At 35.8% G+C, this 22,921-nt stretch overlaps 2 protein-coding genes across 2 annotated transcripts in view; both read right to left on the bottom strand.

Moving 5' to 3' along the window:
* The window catches only part of LOC145002526 (uncharacterized), a 67,642-nt gene extending 51,998 nt beyond the window's left edge, over positions 1-15,644 (bottom strand). The window contains exons 1-2 of the mRNA XM_078961779.1: positions 15,501-15,644; positions 15,171-15,392 (exon numbers count right to left, since the gene is read on the bottom strand). Coding sequence (XP_078817905.1) covers positions 15,171-15,392; positions 15,501-15,644 — 366 coding nt within the window. The remainder of the gene's footprint in view (positions 1-15,170; positions 15,393-15,500) is intronic.
* A 2,150-nt stretch (positions 15,645-17,794) lies between these two features.
* LOC145002525 (uncharacterized) lies at positions 17,795-18,166 on the bottom strand. Its single transcript, XM_078961778.1, has one exon. The coding sequence runs from the start codon at positions 18,164-18,166 to the stop codon at positions 17,795-17,797; it is 372 nt and encodes a 123-aa protein (XP_078817904.1).
* Between the last annotated feature and the right edge of the window lie 4,755 nt (positions 18,167-22,921).

The following is a 22,921-nucleotide window of genomic DNA, read 5'->3' as shown; positions in this document are numbered from 1 at the left end:
AAGAGGTAAGGATTGGTCAATTGGTTCAACCGGAGTTTCCTCCTCGGGTTGAGCACCAGCGTTAGAGGTTCCTTCATCGCTCGATTCTTGAATCTCTTCAAGATCGATTTGCCTCCCACTATCTCCTTGGCTTATGAGTTCTCGCTCTCGGAAAACCTCTCTTCTCGCAACGAAGACACATTGTCACTCGGTCTATAGAAGAGATATCCAAAGGATCTCTGCGGGTAGCCGATGAAAATACATCACTCACTACAAGGTTCGAGCTTGTCGTGAGTATCTCGTCTTACGAAAACTTCACAACCCCAAACCTTGATATGTGCCAACGAGGGAGCTTTCCCTGTCCACATCTCGTGAGGTGTTTTGGCAACCTTCTTTGTAGGGACTCGGTTAAGGATATGGGCGACAGTCTCTAAGGCATACCACCAAAATGAGATAGGTAATGAAGCACGACTCATCATAGAACGAACCATGTCTAATAGGGTTCGATTACGCCTTTCTGCCACACCATTCAATTGCGGTGTCCTAGGTGGCGTCAATTGCGAAACTATTCCGCATTCCTTGAGATAGTCGTGGAATTCAAGACTTAGGTACTCTCCTCCTCGATCGGATCGAAGCACCTTGATTTTCCTGACCAATTGATTCTCCACTTCATGCTTGAATTCCTTGAACTTTTCAAACGTTTCTGACTTGTGCTTGATTAAGTAAATATACCCATATCTACTATAATCATCGGTGAAAGTCACATAGAAGCGGTTTCCATCCTTTGTGGTAGATCTAAAGGGTCCACATACATCGGTATGTATGAGATCCAATAAACCCTCACCCCTCTCATAAGTGCCAGTGAAGGGTGACTTGGTCATCTTTCCAAGTAAACAAGATCCGCACGTGTCATCTTCCCTAAGCTCGAATGACTCTGACACTCCATCCTTTTGGAGTTGGGCTATACGCTTCTTGTTGACATGTCAAAGACGACAATGCCATAAAGATGCTTTATTTATACTATTAGAAGAATCCATACACAACACATCATTTCGTAGGTTATCTAGAACCATAACAGTTTCATAAATTCCATTACAAGGCATTGCTTCAAAGTATAAAACACCATTTAGATAAGCATAAATAGAACCATTCTCATTATTAAATGAATATCTAAATCCTTGTCTAAACAAACCATGAAAAGAAATGATGTTTCTTGCCATATCTGGCGAGTAGCAACAATTATTTAAATCTAAACCTAATCCATTACTAAGCACTAAAGAATACACTCCAATCTTGGTGATAGATGATGATCTTCTGTTTCCCATGATTAAACTTATTCTTCCATGCTCCACATCCTTATCTCTTCTTAGTCCCTGCAAATCAGAAAAAATGTGATAACCACATCCTGTATCAAGAACCCAAGAAATAGCATGAGATGAATCATTAGATTTAATAGTGTATATACTTGCATAAGATGGCTTGATCTTTCCATCCTTGATGGCTTGTAGATATTTCGGGCAGCTTCTCTTCCAATTCCCTATTTTGTGGCAATTATGGCACTCTGCCTCCTTTGGGTTAGGGTTGGGCTTAGCGGGATCAACCTTGGTCCCACTAGAAGACGAACCATCTTGGGACCTTCCCTTGTGGTGGATCTTTGATGGAGCCTTCCTCTTCTTTCCCCTTCTTTGCCTAATTTCCAAAACAGTAGCAGCGGGTGGATTAGGAGTTGGTGCAACAGACTTGTCCTTTAGGTTGCTCTCAGCAGTCCTTAGGAGCACTTGGAGTTTTCTTAGGGTGTCCTCTTCCTTGTTCATGTGGTAGGTCATCCTAAATTGGTTGTAGCTTGAGGGCAAGGAGTGAAGAACAATGTCGATAGCCAAATCTTCCCCAAAGTTGACATTCAACTTGCGAAGACGATCAACATACCTTTGCATCTTTTGCAAGTGCACGGTTAGAGACTCTCCACTTCCCATTTTAGCAGTGATCATATTCGTAATGATCTCATAGCGCTCTTGCCTCGCTCTTTGGTGATATCTCTCCATCAAGTCTATATGCATCTCGTAGGGATACATGTCCTCATAGGACTTTTGGAATTCGGAGTTCATTGTGGCTATCATGATGCAATGAACTTTTGTTGCATCACGCTCATGGGTCTCAAAGACAGCCATCTCTTCGGGAGTAGCAGTTTCTGGATTGATCTTCTCGAGCTTCTCATCGAGAACATACTCTTTGTCCTCGTAACGCGCGATAGTGCGAATGTATCTTATCCATTCTCTAAAGTTCGATCCATCGAAAGTCACTTTTTGACAAAGGCTCATTAGCATGAATGAGCTAGAAGCAACGTTGTTTGCGTTAGACATCTACAAATAGAAAGGACAAGGTTTGATTAGAATCGAATCCCTAATTAAACACCCAAAATGAAAAATTAGGGCTAGGATCCAACAACATTATTTACATATTAGAAAAGGGATGCTGTAATCCAACACGCAAATAATTTGGAGGTAAGTGAATGACGATTCACTAATTCTTCACCATGAAAACATAAGCTTGAGTTTTAAATGCATTGAGAATTCCTAGATTTTCTTGGAGATTCATTGAACTTTTCAATGGCATGTTTAAATCTCGATATGCCCCTCTCGTTTGTGACTGGCATGCCAAGAATCACAAAGTGGGTGTGAATAACCATGCAAATCTACATGGTGCTTTCATTGTTCCAATCACCTATTGAATGTTCCAGTAAACCACACACGCTCCATCGAACTATGACAAATAATGAATCACCCTTCACCACCTTTGCTTAGAACCAATTAGTGTGCCGGTAACCCACACACGCTCCACTAACTTCTTAGCAAGGGTGCAAAGTGTAATTTCATGGGATTGCATCAATTTCACTTTTGCCTAAAGTAACTAGGATTGGGAATTTGAAAAAAAAAATTAGTTACTTTATATAGATTCATTATACTTATTAATGAAGAGAGGATTGCCCTATCTTACCTGTTCGACTAACGACCCTCCACCAGTAAAGCAAGCGGTGGGTGTGAGTGTACACCCATTAAGCACCATTTTATGGGCAACAGCCTTATACCCACCTTATAGACCGACTTTGTGCATGAGGCCTATTAACGGTAAAACTAGCATTTTAATTATATATATATATATATATATATATATATATATATATAAAATAAGCTTGTAATAATATAATAGTATAGGGTGTATTTTAAACATTTCAAAAATACTAGGGTTTTAATCTTCAATTTAAAATTTTCGAAATTTAATACCATTTAAATTAAAATTTTAAATATTAAAACTCTTGATTAAATAATTATCTCAAATTAAACTATTAATTCAAATTATTAAATCATAAAGGATTATTAAATCTTACAGGATAATTACCATTTAAACAATTAACTTATCCTAATCCCTTTTATCCCTCTAAATCTCGAAAATAATGCGAGGGGATAATTCAAAATCTTTAATTACCATATTTAACTATTAAGAGATAATTACAAGATATGGGATTATCCAAATCCCTAAATTTTAGGATCTTATCTTGGGGAAAGAGGCAAATCTCGAAATCTAAGGGTTTGCAAACCCTAGATTTCAAAATGTTGGATTAAAAGGAAAGGATTCAGAAAACCCTTTCAAGATTTTCGCAAATTAGGGTTAGGAAACCCTAATCTCGAAATCTATTGCCTCCTAGGGTTTATTGCCTATAAACCCTAATTTGTCAAGTTTATACAATTGAATAATACTAATTGAAAACAAGTTAACCAAAGTCTCTGATACCACTGATGGGTTTTATACAAACAATCCTATGTGTGCATGCAACCCTAGATTTGGATCTATGTTTTCACTATTAGATACACAACATTATGAACACATGAATAAAACCATAAAGTAGATTGCTATTTTTGAAATTCATATATAAGGTTAGATCACATACCTCTTGTTGTTATATTGCAATAACAACTTAAATCTTCAAACCCTAAGTCTTGAAAGCAAGCAACACAAGTGTAGTGCCTCTAATGGCTCACAAACACCACAAGCAATTGGAGAGGCTATAGAGAGAGAAGAGAGGAGGTAGAAATCAAGCTTGGGATCTCTTAGAAGCAAGTGGGACGATTTATTAAGGCCTACATGTCTTTATATAGGGTTGGGATTAGGGTTCCAGTCCTTATCCTTATCTAGTTACTTGCCCACCAAGCAACCACAAGATAAGCCTTGATAACCCTTATCTCTTGGACCATATGGACTATTTCAAGGATATCTAATCCCTTGAATTCTTCCACCCTTCTCCAAGGATAACCATTGCCCTATTTGCAACTATCACATAATTACAATTCAGCCCCTCTAGTTTAATTAATTACACTTGATCACAAAATTAATTCCTAATTAATTATTGACCAATATTAATTAAACAAATATGATTTCTCCTTTAATATATTATTCTTATAACATATTAATAAATCATAATAACCACTTTCACTATTTATTTCTCCAGTCAAGTTGCTTTGGTGAAGGCAACCCAAAAGGACCATGCACAACCGGGTTAAGTATTTACCAAATATGGTTACGAGCTTAGACATTAATCCAACAAACACAACTATGGGACACCAGCCAACTACATCGGGACAAACCCGACATCGGCTTAACCGACATCGGACTCCTTCCCGATATCGGGCTCACCCAGGAATCATACCACTTCTGGCATCGGGCTCATAACGACATCGGGCTTGCCCTGACATCGGGCTTACCCCGACACATACACAGCATATCACATATCATATACACATAATTAAAACATATAACATATAACCAATATGCATCGGGATTTCCCCAGAACATATAACAAATAACATAACATATAACACCTAACTAACATGCATTGGTCTTACCACGACATCGGGCTTGCCTCGGAACATATAACACATAACATGCATGAATCACAAAGACATTAAGAATACATCTACTCTTCTCGGGACCGCCTCGACATCGGGCTAACCCCAGCATCGGGCCGAATCCTAACATAATCTAAATACATAAACGGGTCGGTATTAGTGCCTTTAACCCGTTCCTACTGTAGGAAAACTCACCTAGTAAGGCTGACTGCTGAAACGCGAGTAAATAATCGCTGACTACTTCTTCGGCCGCTCCCCGGCTATCAACAAATAATACACTTAATCAAAATCTGATGATCCTTCTCAGGGTAAAATGACCATTTTACCGTTGTTCAAAGTCAACATCCATGTCAAAGTCAAAGTCAACTCTCAGTCAACACCAACTTGTCGAGTTATCTCTCAACTCGGCGAATTCATGCACTACTCAACCTCATAGTTAACTAAGTCAACTCGTCGAGTCCCTTCCTAGACTCGTCGAGTTCTTCCTGTCATAACATCAGGGCATATCGACTCTAACTCTTCGAGTCCCTCCTTGGACTCGTCTAGTTCTTCAGCTTCCGAGCTTTAATCTTTTCCAACTCACTAAGTCATCTCCTAAACTCAATGGTTTCTCTCATAACTAGAAAAAGGGGTTAGGGTTCACGACCCGACTCACCGAGTCCAAGAACAACTCGTCGAGTCCTCCATTTGACATATCCATTTAGTCGATTCTTATCCATTCCAATGATTCTAATTCATAGATCTAGACTCCTTAGACTAGTATTACACGTAAAGTTGCTAACTTTACGTGCATGCATGGTGCTATGAAGCAAAAACACCAAATACAAGCCAAAATGAAGGTCTAAGTCATAGAATGGAGTCATGGTTGAATAAAGGTGGCAAATTTGAACTTTTAAAGCTCAATAGTGCCTAGATCTGAAGTCCTTGTATCCCCAAGAGTTCAAATCTTGGAATGACCTTCGAAATGGCCCAAAATGACAACATACAAGCTAGAAAGGAGATCCAAGCTATAGGTTATCAAGCTAAGAGCTTTTTACCTTAGAAGGCAGCCAAAGATGGATGAAATCCTGGAGCTTGATCTTCTCCACAAGCTTGATGCCTCTAAGCTCTTCCAACTCTCTTCCATATCACAAAAACACACTCAAAACCTCAATAATCTCTCAACGATGAAGCTCACACAAGTTAGGGTTTTAGAGGACAGGGAGGCTGGTGAGGGAGGCCCAAAAGGGGGTTTAAGTGGCTTAAATAGGGTGTAAAACCTCAAAAATAGGGTTTCATCCAGCCATACCTACTCGTCGAGTCCAGGCTTGGACTCGCCGAGTAGACCATTTAAATCCCTGCATCCTTTTTGGCATCTACTCGACTAGTTAGGGCTACCAACTCGTCGAGTTGCTTTTACAAAAACTAATACTAATTGAACTGATGCATACCAAGAACGGGGCGTTCCAGGTATAGTGTGTAAATGAATCTCGATATCAAAAGACATGGGGTTATGCTCATTATGTAGTAGAGATAATTACATATAACCCCCACAAAGAATACAAAGAGACATACAATAATTACATATAACCTACACAAAGAATACAAAGAGACATACAAATAAATGTAGTCTAATATCCCCCCTGAAGCGACATGTAGTGGACCAAGGTGCAACATTCGACGAAACTGCTCAAACTGCTAACGCGGCAGGCTTTTGGTCAAGATATCCGCAACCTGAAGCTTGGTTGGAAAGAACTGTTGGATTAATGTCTAAGTCCATAACTATAATTAGTAAAACTTAACCTGACCCGGCATGGTCCATTTGGGTTGCATGGCATCATGCACTTGGATAGACTAAAATGAGAGAAATAACACTTAAGGTTTATTAATATCTTATAAGTTCTAATATATTAATAAGGTTATTTAATTAGTATTGATCAAGAATTAATTTGGAATTAATTAAGTGATTAAAAGGAGACTAATTAAATATATGGGTTGATTGTGTAAATCATTCATTCTTATATATGTGGGCTTGTGATCCAAGATTCCTTATGTTGGACTAAGTCCATGGGGGTGACCCATGGATACTCCATGGAGGTTAAAATCCATGGAGCATAAGGAATGGGTAAAGTCATGAGTTACATGGTGTAACCCTAATAGCCACCATATAAAAGAAACCCATGGCTCAAGAAATCGGTGACTATGTGTGTGTGTGTGAGGGCTAAACGATTTCATGGAGTGTTCAAGTTTCTCTCAAGTTATTCCAAGTGTACTTGATGTTGTGTGAACCATTTGAGGTGTCACACTTGGGGAACTAGGCACTCAAGCTTCATGAAGACAAGCACCAACAAAAGGTATGTTATTCTAACTTGTGTTATTCAAAGTTTTGTATGCTAGAATAGTACAATACCTTGGAAAGTTGATATTTGCATGTATAATAGAGAAAACATAGATCCAAGGTATTTAGGTTTGCATGTACACTTAGGAGTGTTAGATTGCTCCAATCCCAACAGTGGTATTAGAGCCAAGGCTTGTTTTCTTGTTGTACTTGCTTAAACTGCTTAAAAATCGACTTTTGGTGCTGTCAGCCCAGCAGACTCGCCGAGTCCATGAAGGGACTCAACGAGTCCAAGGCAAAATGCATCCAAATCATCGAGTTTGTTCATGCAATCGACGAGTTGGACCCCCAGACAGCATATTTTCAAGTTTTGGTGCTGGAATTGGTCTAGAATCATTACCTTTGACTGTTTTGGGCTTATAAAACTTATTTTGAATGTGGTAATGATTATGTTAAACCAATTTCAATGCCATAATATAAGTTTCAAGTTTATATGTGTTCATGTTATTCTTGAAAATTGTTGATTATGAATGATCATGCTTATGAGTTTTGTTAGATCATAGGAATTGTGTGCAAATAGTTTGTTGATATAATTCATGATCTTGTTGAAAATTGTATGGAGTTCATAACTTGTCCTCAAGTTATGAATTTTTCAAGAATTTTATGTTTACTTGATTTATGAGTTAGTTTAGATTGATAATGAAAAAAATTGTGTTCTAGTTGTTTTCAATACATATTAGTCTAAAAGAAGTTCATAAAATATATTTTTGTAATTTGTCTTCAAGTTATGTGAAAAGTCATATTTATGAATCTCAAAAACTCATAAAAGTTTTGTAGGTTACATATAATTTGAGAGTTTTTTTCATTAAATACTTTAATGACTCCATAACTTGTCCTCAAGTTATGGATGTTGAAGAGACACTTCTTTAAAGTGTTTTTAAAGAATAAGGGGTTACATTAAAATGAAGAGTCTTCATTTTAATGAACCATTAAACTCATAAGTTATGATTTAAAGAGTCTTGAAATAGTTTCAAAACTTGCCCTCAAGTTTTGGAATTTGAAAAGTTACTCCTCATGTATACTTTAATTCCAAATCAAACATTGAAATTTTAAAAAGTTTAAAATTCAACCCTTATACTATTATTATAATTTTAATTATATAGGTATGTATAAGAGGAAGTCAATCTTACCGTTAGTAGGCCTCATTCACGAAGCCGGTCTATAAGGGGGGTATAAGGTTACTGCCTATAAAATGGCAGTTTAATGGGTGCCCACTCTCACCCACCGCTTCCTTGACTGGTGGAGGGTCGTTAGGCGAACGGGTAGAAATGAACTATAATTCTCCCTTCATTAAAAGTATAATGAAAAATACTAAGTAACTGAACACTTATAAATTCCCAATCTTAGTTACTTAGGAAAATGTGAAAAGGTGCTATCCCATAAAATTACACTTTGTACCTTACAAAGTCGTTAGTGGAGCGTGTGTGGTTAACTGGCACACTAATATGGACTAGTAAGAGTGGCAAAGGGTAACTTGACTTTATTATAGATCGGTGGAACGTGTGTGGTTAACCGGCACATCGATTAGGTAATATTATTGAGGGTACCAAGTCAATTTGTATGGTTATTCACACCTTGTTTGTGATCCTCGGCATCCCAGTCACAAACTTGAGAGGGCACAATCGAGATTCAAACATGCCATTGAAAGTTCTATGTATCTCAAAAGATCTAGGAGTTTCAAAACCAATAAAACCCAATAATAAAATATTTTGTTTTCATGGTGGAAATTGGTAAATCGTCATTTACCTACCTTCAACTATTTTATAATTTGGATTACGGCATCCCTCTTCCAGTTATAAATAGGTTGTTGGGTCCTAGCCTTAATATTTCATATTGGGTGTTATATTAAGGACTTTAAATCAACTAACTTGAATTTCTCCCATTATAGATGTCTAGTTTAGACAGTTATGGTCTTCCCAAATCTTTAGGAACAAGCTTCCTAATGAAGATGATATCCCAAATGGCAATCAAGGTGAAAGATCAATCCCTTTGTTGGGCATTTGTGGGACTAGAAATCATACTTCACTTCATCCACCTCCTCCAATAAATCTCCCTATCCCACAAGTTTTAAGACTTGATAAGTTCTAAGTCACTCAATCCCTATTGGCAAGCAAAGTTTATATGTGCTTAGATCTTGGGGATTAAGCCACATATTGACAAGTCGGGAGAGTCGGGTGTCGAAGTCTCGAGGTAGTTGGCTGCTGACTTGGTTCTTCAGTCACTCCCTGATGACAGGTCGCGACAAGACCCTTAATGATCTTACCTATTTGCTCGATGATGCTAAAGCAGCAATGATTTGGAGCATTAGTAAAGCAAATTGGATTGGAAGATCTACTTTCCAAACCTATTTGGACATTGAAAATGGTGACATTGGAGGTCCAGGAAAAACATTCTCTTCCCAATGGAAAGGGATCGGCCATAGTCAACTCGGTTGACCAAATGGTAAAGAGAAAGGTTAAGTCTGTGATAGTTCCATGTACCGTTTCCAAAGAGTCCATATGATTCTGTTGCCAAAGGAAAGAAATTGGTTGAGAAGCTGCTAAATTTACCTGAAACATCTTAAGGATGGTAAAGTCAATAGGTTTGACTCTACTTCAGGTAAAGTCCATTGTCTAACTCTATTAAGTTTCTATTATGAGATTCTTATTGCATAATGTGACGAGGTCACATGTTGATGTTTTAAGAATCAAAGAAAAAGTGAAGAAACTTAAAGGAAGTATATGCTGATTCTGATCGCGAAGATGGATTTCGATCACATGGTTCGGTGATCAGAATTTTGAGCTGTTACTTAAGAGTTATGATATATTGTTTAGAAATAGATAACAACAAGTTTTCCATATGGATTGTAAGGATTAATTTTTCCGCAAAGTTTTAAAATAAAAGAAAAATGGTTTTGATTTTATTTATTTTAAGTATCCTTACAATGGCATTTGTGAAAAAATTGTTGATTATATGTTTCCATTGATAAGTAATATAGGATATGGACTTGATTCTTTCATTTGTGGTAGTGTCATAGTTTACCAAATAAGGAAAGATTCTCATCACCTAAGTTTCAGTTGGATAGAAACTTGGAATCATGCAAGTTGTATTGTGTGATGAATGAGAATTTTCATCTTTGGTAAATTAAGACTAATTCCTTGTTCACATTTGCATGTGAGTCAAGTGAAGGACTAAAGGATTGGGTACACTTGGTTGTGTGCTGGTCCGGTCCACCACAAAGGTTGATAAGATTTACTAAAGTTTAGTAAATATGATTATGCTTACAAGTGTAAGTGTAATTCTGAAACATTGGAAAAGTTTCAATGTATGGCAGAATGAAAAAGAAGAATCAAATAAGACAGAAAGATAAAAGTTTCTCCAATCTGAAGAGATGGGAGAGTACTTGTGTATTTTGTGTTATGATTATCTTAGTGATTATGAAACCATGTCACAATTGTTCCTCTGAGGACACCTTAGTTCATTTTGTTTGACTAAGGAGATGAATCGTGAATTGTTGAAATGGTTAGATCAAAAGATAAATTATACTTCGTTCCAAAATTAAATCTTAGAGTCTTACTCCAAGATTAAGCCTTGAGTGACATAATCTTAAGAAAGGTTTATAACACTTGTTAAATGTAGAGTAAAATGTGTTCTTACTCTTGTACATTTGAAATTGGTAAGTTGTGATGTTTTGGATAAAACAAAGACCAACTAAGACCAATTGTGAGAAGTGTTTAACTTGATAAGAATCTGCACTAACTCTTGAATATTCTTTTTTGTCAAGGAATGGTTCTTGACAAAGAGATCTTATATGTCAAGAGGTCAGTGGGAGACTTAAAAGGATCTTAAGATAGATTCAATAACTAATCAAGAGTTTTGTTAATCACTAGACCACGACTTGAGGTTTGTAACCTATCGTGTTGACATATTTTGTGCCCATTCCAGTTAAAGTTGGTTTTGCATTGGACTTCTAAGAGTTCTCAACTGGTTGCATAACAACTTGGAAGCAATGGTAGGCCCTTGAGCTGCCAGGTGGCAAGAAATTAGATTGAGTTCAGTCCATATGAGTTTGGATTTGTCATTATCCTTGTCTTGTGACTATGGTTTTGACAATTCACATGGATAAGAACACATACACCATTAAATCTAAGTGTCATAAGGTTTATCTCCTATTCATGAAAATGATAGTGAGGAAACTCTTTCATTTAGTAGATTTAAGTGGATAGCATGTGTGAAGTTTTCATTCTGATGTCGTTAGTGGAACATGTGTGGTTAACCGGCACACTAACTAATGAGAATGGAAAAGGTTTAGACTCACATGTGAGCTATCTAAGGAAAGGATTAGACTCCAGGTGTATGGTTTGATAAAGTCTTATCAAGGCAATCTAGTATCAGAAATCTGACTGATTTCTAGGTACATGTCAAAGCTAGTGGGAGCATAAAGTGTTATGCTAGTTAGATAATAATCATTATGCTAGTGGGAGCATGACGATTATGTTGCAAGTTAGCAATGTTAATTATAGAAAACAAAAGTTTCAACTCGCTTTGAAAAAGTTGTTTTACTATAATTAAGGGAGAGAAATTTATACTTCATTTCAATTCTACAAGCTTAGATTGAGATTTTAATCAACTTTAGTCAAGAATATATATGAATGTTATGTTGAAATGGTTCAACATAAGGAATTTCTATATATGTTGCTTTCTCAAAATTCGATTATGATTACGACATCCTTCTTCATAGTTCGAATTATGAGAACATGGCAGATAAAAATATTATAGCATGAATCGTATCCCATATGCTTCGGATATAGGATCAATTGCATGTGTTATAATATTCATTCATTCTAAATATTCCTAATGCTTAGGGCATTAAGAAGGGAAAAGGGATTAGAACTGGATATGACTAAGATGATTAAGCAATTGTCGAGAACAATTTGGGGTTTTCCAAAGTTTGGTTACTCATGGACAATTGGAAGTATAGAGTAAGGATCTTATTGACATATTTTGGAAAGAGGCAACTCTTGTTCAAAAGTGATGGTCAAGATGGGAATATGGAATTGTTTCCATAGGTGGAAGTTATTCTTTGAATCTATGCAAAGAAGGATGTTCAAAGGAATGTACTTTGAATTTGAGACTTCATCTCCATGGAATTGCTTTCCATTGGGATACTTTGTAATGTTTTTTGCCAAGTCTTTGTGACTTGTTTGAATATCATTACAAGAGGATCATTGCATAGATTACGGTAAATGACAAGAACGTGGTATTCTTACATTTACAATAAGGATTGGGATTGTGAAATGAGAATCATAGAAGTCATGTCCAATTGATATACATTTCACAAAGAGATGACCATATGTAAACATAGTGTGCATACTTGGAGTATGGCATAGCTATTGTTTAGAGAAACATAGTATGGATTCTTGGAGCATGGCATCACTACAGTTTCAATTCAAGTATTAAGTTGATTAATCGAAACATGAATAATGAGTGATCAATATGGTGCTTAGATAAAAGGTGTTTTATTTACGCTCAAAGTGTTGAGGCCATATAAGATTAGTATTATTTTGTGTTTCACTTTGCATGTTTTGACTTCCAGAATAACTAGGTCATTCTCCCGAATGAACAAGTTATTCGAACCATCCACAGTCGGTCATACGTTGGAAGTAGATATGAATCAAGACTGTCGTGAATTTGGCTTGTATGATTTGTCTAAAGTGCTTTAGACAATGCAATAGTTGCTACAACATTCATGAGTACTCATAAGGGCTGAGTATTGGATTCAACCCACGCTCATTTGGATTCACTTCATGGATTTTATCACGAGTGAATCATGAGATGATAATATCTTATATTCTTCAAACCTAGATATATGAGTTGTTGACTATGAGTTGGTTATACATTGATTGCACTTAAACGCATTGGTAACTCGATGTTATAAAACGTGCCTTTGTGTATGATTCAAAAAATAGTTAGTACAAGCATATGAGTCGAAGTTTATCCATTCCTTTTACCTTCGGGATAAAAGCGATATCTGTGGGCCCCTCAATGATTTGATGATGACAAATGGAAGTGCTCGACCGGGCCAGGACTGATTTGATTTGTTCAACTAGTCAGTCGTCATAAATCAGAAATCGGGAAACAACAAATGGACAGAGAGAATGATTATAATCCATGTCTCAGTCCATATGATATCTAGAATGGAGGAATATATGATCCCTTATCTAATGGACAAGTCATTGACAAAGGTCAGAGTTCATCTACAAGGTCAGAGTTCGACAGAAGCTTTTGAGAGCTACAATTGCTAGTCGGGTTTTGAAGTCATACTTGCAATAATAGTTTTAGACTTATCCAAGTGGGAGACTGTTGGATTAATGTCTAAGTCCATAACTATAATTGGTAAAACTTGACCCGACCCGACATGGTCCATTTGGGTTGCATGTCATCATGCACTTGGATAGACTAAAATGAGAGAAATAACACTTAAGGTTTATTAATATATTATAAGTTCTAATATATTAATAAGGTTATTTAATTAGTATTGATCAAGAATTAATTTGGAATTAATTAAGTGATCAAAAGGAGACTAATTAAATATATGGGTTGATTGTGTAAATCATTCATTCTTATATATGTGGGCTTGTGATCCAAGATTCCTTATGTTGGACTAAGTCCATGGGGGTGACCCATGGATACTCCATGGAGGTTAAAATCCATGGAGCATAAGGAATGGGTAAAGTCATGAGTTACATGGTGTAACCCTAATAGCCACCATATAAAAGAAACCCATGGCTCAAGAAATTGATGACTATATGTGTGTGTGTGAGGGCTAAACGATTTCATGGAGTGTTCAAGTTTCTCTCAAGTTATTCCAAGTGTACTTGATGTTGTGTGAACCATTTGAGGTGTCACATTTGGGGAACTAGGCACTCAAGCTTCATGAAGACAAGCACCAACAAAAGGTATGTTATTCTAACTTGTGTTATTCAAAGTTTTGTATGCTAGAATAGTACAATACCTTGGAAAGTTGATATTTGCATGTATAATAGAGAAAACATAGATCCAAGGTATTTAGGGTTGCATGTACACTTAGGAGTGTTAGATTGCTCAAAACCCAACAAGAACATAGTAATAAGTTTGTCGAATGCAACGAGCTCACGACCAAAATGATAATCGAGGTTAATATGTTTGTCATGTTTGTGAGCAATAGAATTTTGGTTGAGGAAGAGGGCACTCTGATTATCACAAAGGAGGGTCAGTCGACCGGAAGGTAAATCATGAAGCTCACGCAGAAGATGACTAAGCCAAATAATCTTAGCAGCAGTGTTCACCATGTCTCGGTATTTAGATTCACAGATGGAGCGACCCCCCCCCCCCCCCCCAGGAATATCGAGTAGCCATAAGTGGAACGTCGTGTATTAAGACAACAAGCCTAATCTGCATCATAGTAGCCTAAAATAGAGGTGGACTTCGGCCTAGAAAAAGTGAGACCAAAAGTGAGTGTTCCCTTCACATAACTAATAAGACGCTTCACAGCTTGAAAATGAGCGACAGTCGGAGCAGCAAGATACTAGCTGAGCTGACTCACAGCATAGGCAATGTTCGGTCGAGTAATCATCAGATATTGAAGTGCTCCAACCAATCAGCGATAGCGTGTGGAGTCCTCATAAACAGGACCATCACTAACAAGAGAGGCATTGGTGGAAAGGGGAGACATCATGAGCATATTTGGCCTGGCTGAGTAAGAGACCGTGTAGAAGCGACGTCGACTCGAGGCCAAGGAAATAGCTCAAGAGCCCAAGATCGTTAATACAGAACACATCATGAAGCTTGGCAATAAAGCTACACATAATGAAGGTGTCGGATCCAATGAGGATAAGGTCATCCACACACACCAACAAGTAAAAAATGCAGTGATCATGGATAAAAACACATACAGATGGGTCAGCCAAACTACAAGAGAATCCATTAGTAACTAGAAAAGAGCTTAACCGATGAAACCACGCACACAATGCTTTCTTCAACACATAGATAGCTTTGTTGAGCTTGCAAACATGATTAGGAAACCGAGTATCAACGAACCCCGGGGGTTGCTGCATATAAACTATATCACCCAACTTGCCATGTAAAAGGGCTTTATTAACATCAAGTTGATGCAGCTATCACCCATTAACAATGGCGAGAGAAAGAACAACACAGATCATGGTATCCTTGACAACAGGACTTAAAGTATGCAAAAAAATCAAGACTCGACACCTGACCAAAACCTTCGGCAACAAGACGAGCCTTGTGCCGCTCAACAGAACCATCCTCCCGGTAGTTAGTACGAAAAGCCACCTACAACCAACAATATTAGAGTGAGGAGGACGAGGAACCAACGTCCAAGTATTATTGTGGTGCAACGAATGCATTTCGGAGCGCATAGCATTACACCACTTAGGGTCACGCAAAGCAATAACATGAGAAACCAGATCAGGAAAAGAGAGCACAGCCGATAACAGAACACATGACCAAATGTGCACAAGATTAACCTGATAATGTGGCTTGAAAATCCCACCTTATCACGAGTGGTCATGGGGTGTGATGACCAGGGGGTTGCACTACGGGCTTGGGAGGGGCTGAAACAAACTTTTTAGTGGGATCGGTGTCTGAGTCGGGCCCAAAAGAGCTGTCGGAAGAAGAAGAACTTGACCCGGTGAAAACTGATTCAGCATCAGCATCAGGGGTGGGATCGATGGCTGCTGAGGGAGGCTTAGTGACCTCAGGTGCGACAGAAACGGGCTCCGGGCAAGTAGCACATGGAGCGGTGGGCGGAGATGGTGCATCCAGCCTTGGAGGAGCCATAGGCGGGGTGGAGGACATCAATATAATTGAAACATCTCCAAAAAAACTCATGTAAAGGAAAAGAGGCCATCGGAGCCGTGCCAAAAGACCCACCAAAGGGGAAATAAGTCTCATTAAACCGGGCATGTCAAGTAATAAAGATGCGTGAGGAAATCGGGTCAAGACATTGATAACCTTTATATTGCGGATGATAACCAATAAAGATGCATGGTATACTCTGAGGAAAGAGTTTATGACCTGCATAATCATGCAAATAAGGATACATGTGACATCCAAAAGGACGGAAAGTGTTATATGAGAGCACCTGATGAAACAACACCTGAAATGGTGACTTCATGTTAAGAACCTTGGTGGGTAACTGATTAATAATAAACACGGCGAAGCTAAAAGCATCCACCCAATAAGATGCAGGAATGTGCCCACGAAACATCATAGCAAGCCCAGGCATGATATTTGGTGAAAAATCCCATGTTTTTGCAAAAGAGTTTTAACATTTTTGTTCAAAAATTCGGTACGCCCATCACTGTGAAAGGTTTTAATTGTAGTGGAAAATTGTATTTCAACATATGTAATAAACATCTCAAACACCATATAAAGGTCGAATTTTGACTTAAGTAGATAAAGTCATGTGAACCGGGAAAAATCGTCAACAAACGTCATATAATAGCGATAAGAATCAACCGAAGTAACCGGAGATAGGCCCAAAGGTCACAATGCACAAAATCTAAAACACAAATGGCACGTTTATCATTATTATAAAATGGTAAGCGATATGATTTCGCTAGTTGGCACGACAAATATACAACCAGTTTAGGTAAAATAGAATACACCAAAACAAGTCCAAGTTTATTTAACAAAGAAATTGTGTGAAACGACACAGGTCCCAAACAGGGATGTCATAACTCAAAAGAGGTCTTCGATCCATTCCGAGCAAAGAAAGCACACGTCACCTGTTTATTAGGAAGAATGTAGATCCCATGATCACATCGTCCGCGAGCTAGTGCCCACTTCATTTTCCGGTCCTGAATTGACGTCCATTAGCAAGAGAAGAATGTCCAATAGATAAAATAGGAAGAGTATTACCATTACTAAATTGAACCGAGTCATCACCATTGAACGGTGTGGGTTGAGAAACTAATCCCGAGGAAGACACCATATGATCCGAGGCACCAGAATCAACATAACAATCCAGGCCGGGAGTATTATTAACATTAAATTTGGCTAGAAAGGCTTTCACTAAGTCGGTGTCATTCACAGGGGTCGAAGAGGCAAACGAGGATAGTTGTGGGCACTGATTTGCATAAGGGCCATTGATATGACATAGTTGGAAATGAGGGGAACGACGCCCACGGCCACAACCACCACGAGGAGCCCCACAAGCTCCCTTAATAGTCGATGAAGTGTGCCCGAGAGGAGTCTCGGTAGTGAAAGCAACGGGAGGCGGCGACGAACCATGAAGCGAGGTAAGAAACATTTCATGCTTTTCGGCTTGGGCAAGCAAATCACGGAAAAGGTGAGCATGACGGGACGCACGAATCACCACAGAAAAGGATTCAAAAGAGCCACCAAGACCACATAAAAACTAATGGCACTTGTCCAATTCATCAACCGCGTGACCAATGGCTGCTAGTTGATCACAAATAGTCTTAAAACAATGACCATAATCTGAAACAGAAGCGATACCTTTAGAAAGGAGACGGAGTTGATCACAAAGATTCTAAACCCACTCCATTAAAGAGTTTCCGTAGGCAGACTCGATAGCCGTCCAAACAACACAGGCGGTGGAGAGACCCACCACCTCAGAAAATGCCTCTTCGGTGAGAGATACTTGAAGCAAAATGAGGGTGCGTTGGTCCGCAACCTGCCACTCCGTAAACTCTGGGTTGACGGTGGTCTTGTTATCAATCGTAATAGATGATGGAGGGGCATTAGAAGAGTCGTCAACATGGCCAAGAAGTTGTTGATAGGAGAGGAGTAGGGTCACTTGATTCACCCATTGAAGGTAATTAGTGAAGGGGAGGCGGATTGTGATAAGGTGAAGGATGGTGTTCATGGGAATGGTGGTATCCTTGGGGTTGGATGTTGACATGATGAGGCGACAATGGTGATGGAATTCCAGTGAGAGGGGAAGAAGAAAACCGAAAAGAAGAAAAGAGAAGAGGAGGAATCAAAAGTTTAATAAGGGAAAGGAAGGGAGGGGTTGGCGCTTGATACCATGTGTAAATGAATCTCCATATCAAAAGAAAAGGGGTTATGCTTATTATATGGTGGAGATAATTACATATAACCCCCACAAAGAATACAAAGAGACATACAATAATTACATATAACCTACACAAAGAATACAAAGAGACATACAACTAAATGTAGTCTAATATACAATTTTATCAAAGTTGAGAACGAATCATACCCCGGTTGCGGTAAAGGTTTGCGTTTGCTTGAAAGATTACTTGGATTCTGTGGGACATATACAACACATGGCATCACTAGAAGGCGCACTAGCACAAAATGTTGAACCAAAGATAATGGAAGAAGAATATAAACAAGGCTTATCAAGACCTCCGGAAGTAAATGAAGACAATGACGATGAAAACAAAGATGAAGATGAAGAAGATGGTATTGATGAGACCCCTTACCATTTGTGTGGCAGTTCAAGAACATTTTAGTGAAGGCGACACGAAGTGGAAAACCACAAAAACACTTTCTATTTAGCAAAATGTTATAACGCCACTTTATTAATATTATTAATTAACTAGTTTCTAAACTCTTTCTATTTAGATGTTTGATATATGTTTTAAGTATTTTAATGAACCTATGTTGCATTTTGTGTTACATATAAGGTCGTAAAAATGTTTTTTTTAATATTGTAAATTCCGGATCGGATTCTGGATTAGATCCAAACCGGATCGGATTAAACCGATTTGGATACGCGGAAGGAAAAAACTGGTCAAAACCAGCTTGAAACTAGATCGGATTTACGCAGATCGGGTTTGTGTTTGACGTCATCAAACCGGATCGGATCGGAGCTTTATGCATCTTTAATCCCAATTGTGTACCTAGTAACCGATTCTAAATGTATACTCTTTTGAATTGAACGAAAATTAATTAATTGTTTCATGGCCTAATAATTAATTAAACAATAACTTATTAAATTACAAAGTGGCAATTTTTTATTAATAAAATGTAACATTAACCTTTATTTTTTAAAATACACTTATAAGTTATATAGCTTAAAGTACATTGCATTATGATTTGTAGACGACCAAAAATATCTTGCTACTTAATCCTTTCCCAATTCTTTGTGTAGTTCCTGATTTTCCCAAAGGATCTTACTCCACAAAAGATACATCAGATCTTCCCGAAAAGGTCCACCTGATCATGCTGTTTGGACATCCCGGTCAAAAGGCCACAATTGAACTCACACAGTATGCAATACCGTAGTTTCCTGTTCATGCTTTCTCTCTATCACTCTAAGTTGTAAGAAGGATCCTGATTCCAGATGATACTATATATAGTGGGAACTTAGAACCAGGGTGATTTGGTATACTACTATTACTAATATGTACTTCAATATGCATGTAAAACCCCTATATTATTAAAATATTTAATTCTTTTAACAGTGTAAAAGAAAATAAACTCAGTTCTTGTCATATTTAATGTCCCTACCATTGAAAAATAATCCAATCTAGAGCTACTAGAGGACACCTTGCACGAGACCTACTTATCATTTTTGATGATCACCTATGCTACTTGTTCCTGACTTCCTGGTCAATATGCCAGTCATTGATGATAAAAGATTTTAAATTATAATGTAAACATTTTCTTTCTTCTAAATAGTGATACTTTACCACAAGTTGCAGAAGAATGTTATTATGTTAATTTGTACAAATAGAACATGATAAATCAAAATTTTGATTTTGGCACTCAAGTTGGAGTAAACCGGAAAAGATCATGGTCCTGGAAGAAACATTGTACTATCTGTCAATGGGAGAAGTAAGATCTGATGGTTTGATGCAGAAGAAAATTTTACGCATCCACCATTTTCTTCTCTGCCATTTTCAAAACTTTATGTGACAACAAATAGTTTATTACTAGTGAAGGTTTATGATTCCAGAAGTGAAGTGTTGATGAAATTTAGGTTAAAATATAGGTTTTCTTTGTCAGCCTGTCTCACTATGGTCCATGCCTTTTCACCTTCAAAAAAAAGACTTCCCTCGATAAGACTCTCTTAGACAAGTGATGGGGTGTTGTTTTAACTTTATGTTATCATTGTAAATTGTTAGTGTGCCTTATATATATATATATATATATATATATATATATATATATATATATATATATATATATAATGGTTGCAGAAATCGTTAATCAGTAGACTAACCATTAATTATTAAGAAAATTATTTAAAAATTTATAAATCTAATTTTAATCCTATAAAAAAAAGTGATTACTCAGCGATTAGGGCCGATTAGGCCCAATTTTGACCAAACCCGATTAGGTCTGTTTAAGTCTGATTAGATCCGATTAATTCCGAATTTGACCTGTATTGACCAAACCAGATTATAGTGACCGATTAGCAATAAATCTCATCGGTGTAGGTCCGATTAGCGATTAGTCGCCGATTAATCGGCCGATTAGTTGCCGATTAATCGGCCGATTAGGCCGATTAATCGGTCCATTAGGCTGATTTCTACAACACTTTTATATATATATATATATATATATATATATATATATATATATATATATATATATATATATATATATATATATATTACTGAAATAATTAGGAATTATAATTTTGTTTTTTTGCTTTTAATGAACCTATGTTAGTACAGAATTAGGCTGACAAGGGAACAAGTAGGGGTAAGATGATGTTAAGGAAGATGTTGTGAAATATATCATGTTATTTTGTACCACATCAAGGTTGCTTCCCAGAAGAGGATTCCCAGGTATTAGATTCACTTCAGAAGTACTTTTGTGTTTCATCTTTGTTTCTAATTTAATAAAATATATTTAAAAATTAATCAAATGTTTAAAATATTTTTGATGAAGACAAAATTAAAAACTTATATATTATTATACTAGTACTAAAATTCTTCAAGTTTTAAAGAAATCGTTACTTGAGGTCGTTAAGTTAAGTGACATTCATGCATAGTGGTAGATCTACAATTCTTCATTCCTTATTTAATATTTTACTTATATAAATATAAGATTATATGAATTTTTAATTTTAAAAATTAAAAAAGTATATATAAATTTACATGTGTATATTATTTATTTAAAAAATATTACAAATTGATAAGGATCAAAACTTATTAGAGATTGACATATGACAAAAAAAACATTAATTTATTAGAGAGTACACATGCATATATATATATATATATATATATATATATATATATATATATATATATATATATATATATACTACGCAAATGCTTGCGCGTTGAATAGAAGCACCTATATAATTGAAGTTTTTACAAATATATGTATTTTTTATAAAATATAACAATAACGTTGTTGTTAAATTTGATATAATAATGTGTATACTAAAATTGAATGATATATTGATTATTTTGAATTATATAATAATATACATCTATTATAACTTCATAATCTCAACCCGTAAGTTACACATGAATAAAATTAAATATAATATATTGTTATTGTTACTTATAGTTTTTATTATTGTTAATTAATTTTTTAAAATTTAATTGTTTTACGTTTTAATTTATATCATTATAATTATTTAAAACTTCAAACATTATTATTTGATTTTAAAGGTAACAATATAATCATTTATATATAGTTATTTTTAACTACTATTATTGTAAGTTATTTTAAGCTGCTTATTTAGAAATTTTTAACGATTATAAAAATATATTTAGAAAATATTTTAGTTAAATTGATATTACAATTTAGTTTTTGCATTTATTACTACAGTTTATCGCTTTTTACTATTTACAAAATATTCTTTGGTCTTTTAAGTGGAAGTGAAATTTATATTTAAGTTGACATTATAATGCGCAAAAAACACCAATATAGTTGAAATATTTACAAATATTTATTTTTTTTTAAATATAAAAGTAACGTTGTTGTTAAATTTGATATACTGTTTTGTATACTAAATTGATATAATGTAATAATTATTTTAAATTATATGATAATATATACATCTATTATAATTTCATAATCTCAATCATTTTAATAACTTCTATCCACGCACTACACATGAATAAAATTAAATATAACATATGGTTTAATGTTATTTATACTTGTTGTTATTGTTAACTAATTTTTTAAAATTTATTTGCTTAATGTTTTAATTTATATCATTATAATTATTTAAAACATCAAACGTTATTTTTTTGCATTTATCACTACAATTTATCACTTTTTACTATTTACAAAATATTATTTGGTTTTTTAAGCGGAACTAAAATTTATATTTAATTTGACATTGTAATACGCAAAAACACCAATATAGTTGAAATCTTTATAGATATATGTTTTTTTTAAAATATAAAAATAACGTTGTTGTTAAATTTGATATAATAATTTTTATATTAAATTGATATAATGTACTGATTATTTTAGATTATAAGATAATATATACATCTGTTATAACTTCATAATCTCAATCGTTTTAATGACTTCTATCCACGAATTACACATGAATAGAATTAAATATAACATATGGTTTAGTATTATTTATAGTTGTTGTTATTGTTAACTAAATTTTTAAATTTTATTTGCTTAATGTTTTAATTTATATCATTATAATTATTTAAAACATCAAATATATATATATATATATATATATATATATATATATATA

Source organism: Lactuca saligna, chromosome 6, assembly GCF_052625555.1.
Source record: "Lactuca saligna cultivar CGN05327 chromosome 6, ASM5262555v1, whole genome shotgun sequence".
Classification (NCBI taxonomy): domain Eukaryota; kingdom Viridiplantae; phylum Streptophyta; class Magnoliopsida; order Asterales; family Asteraceae; genus Lactuca; species Lactuca saligna.
Note: the sequence above shows the minus strand (reverse complement) of the source record. Positions and strands in the feature narration are given on the sequence as shown.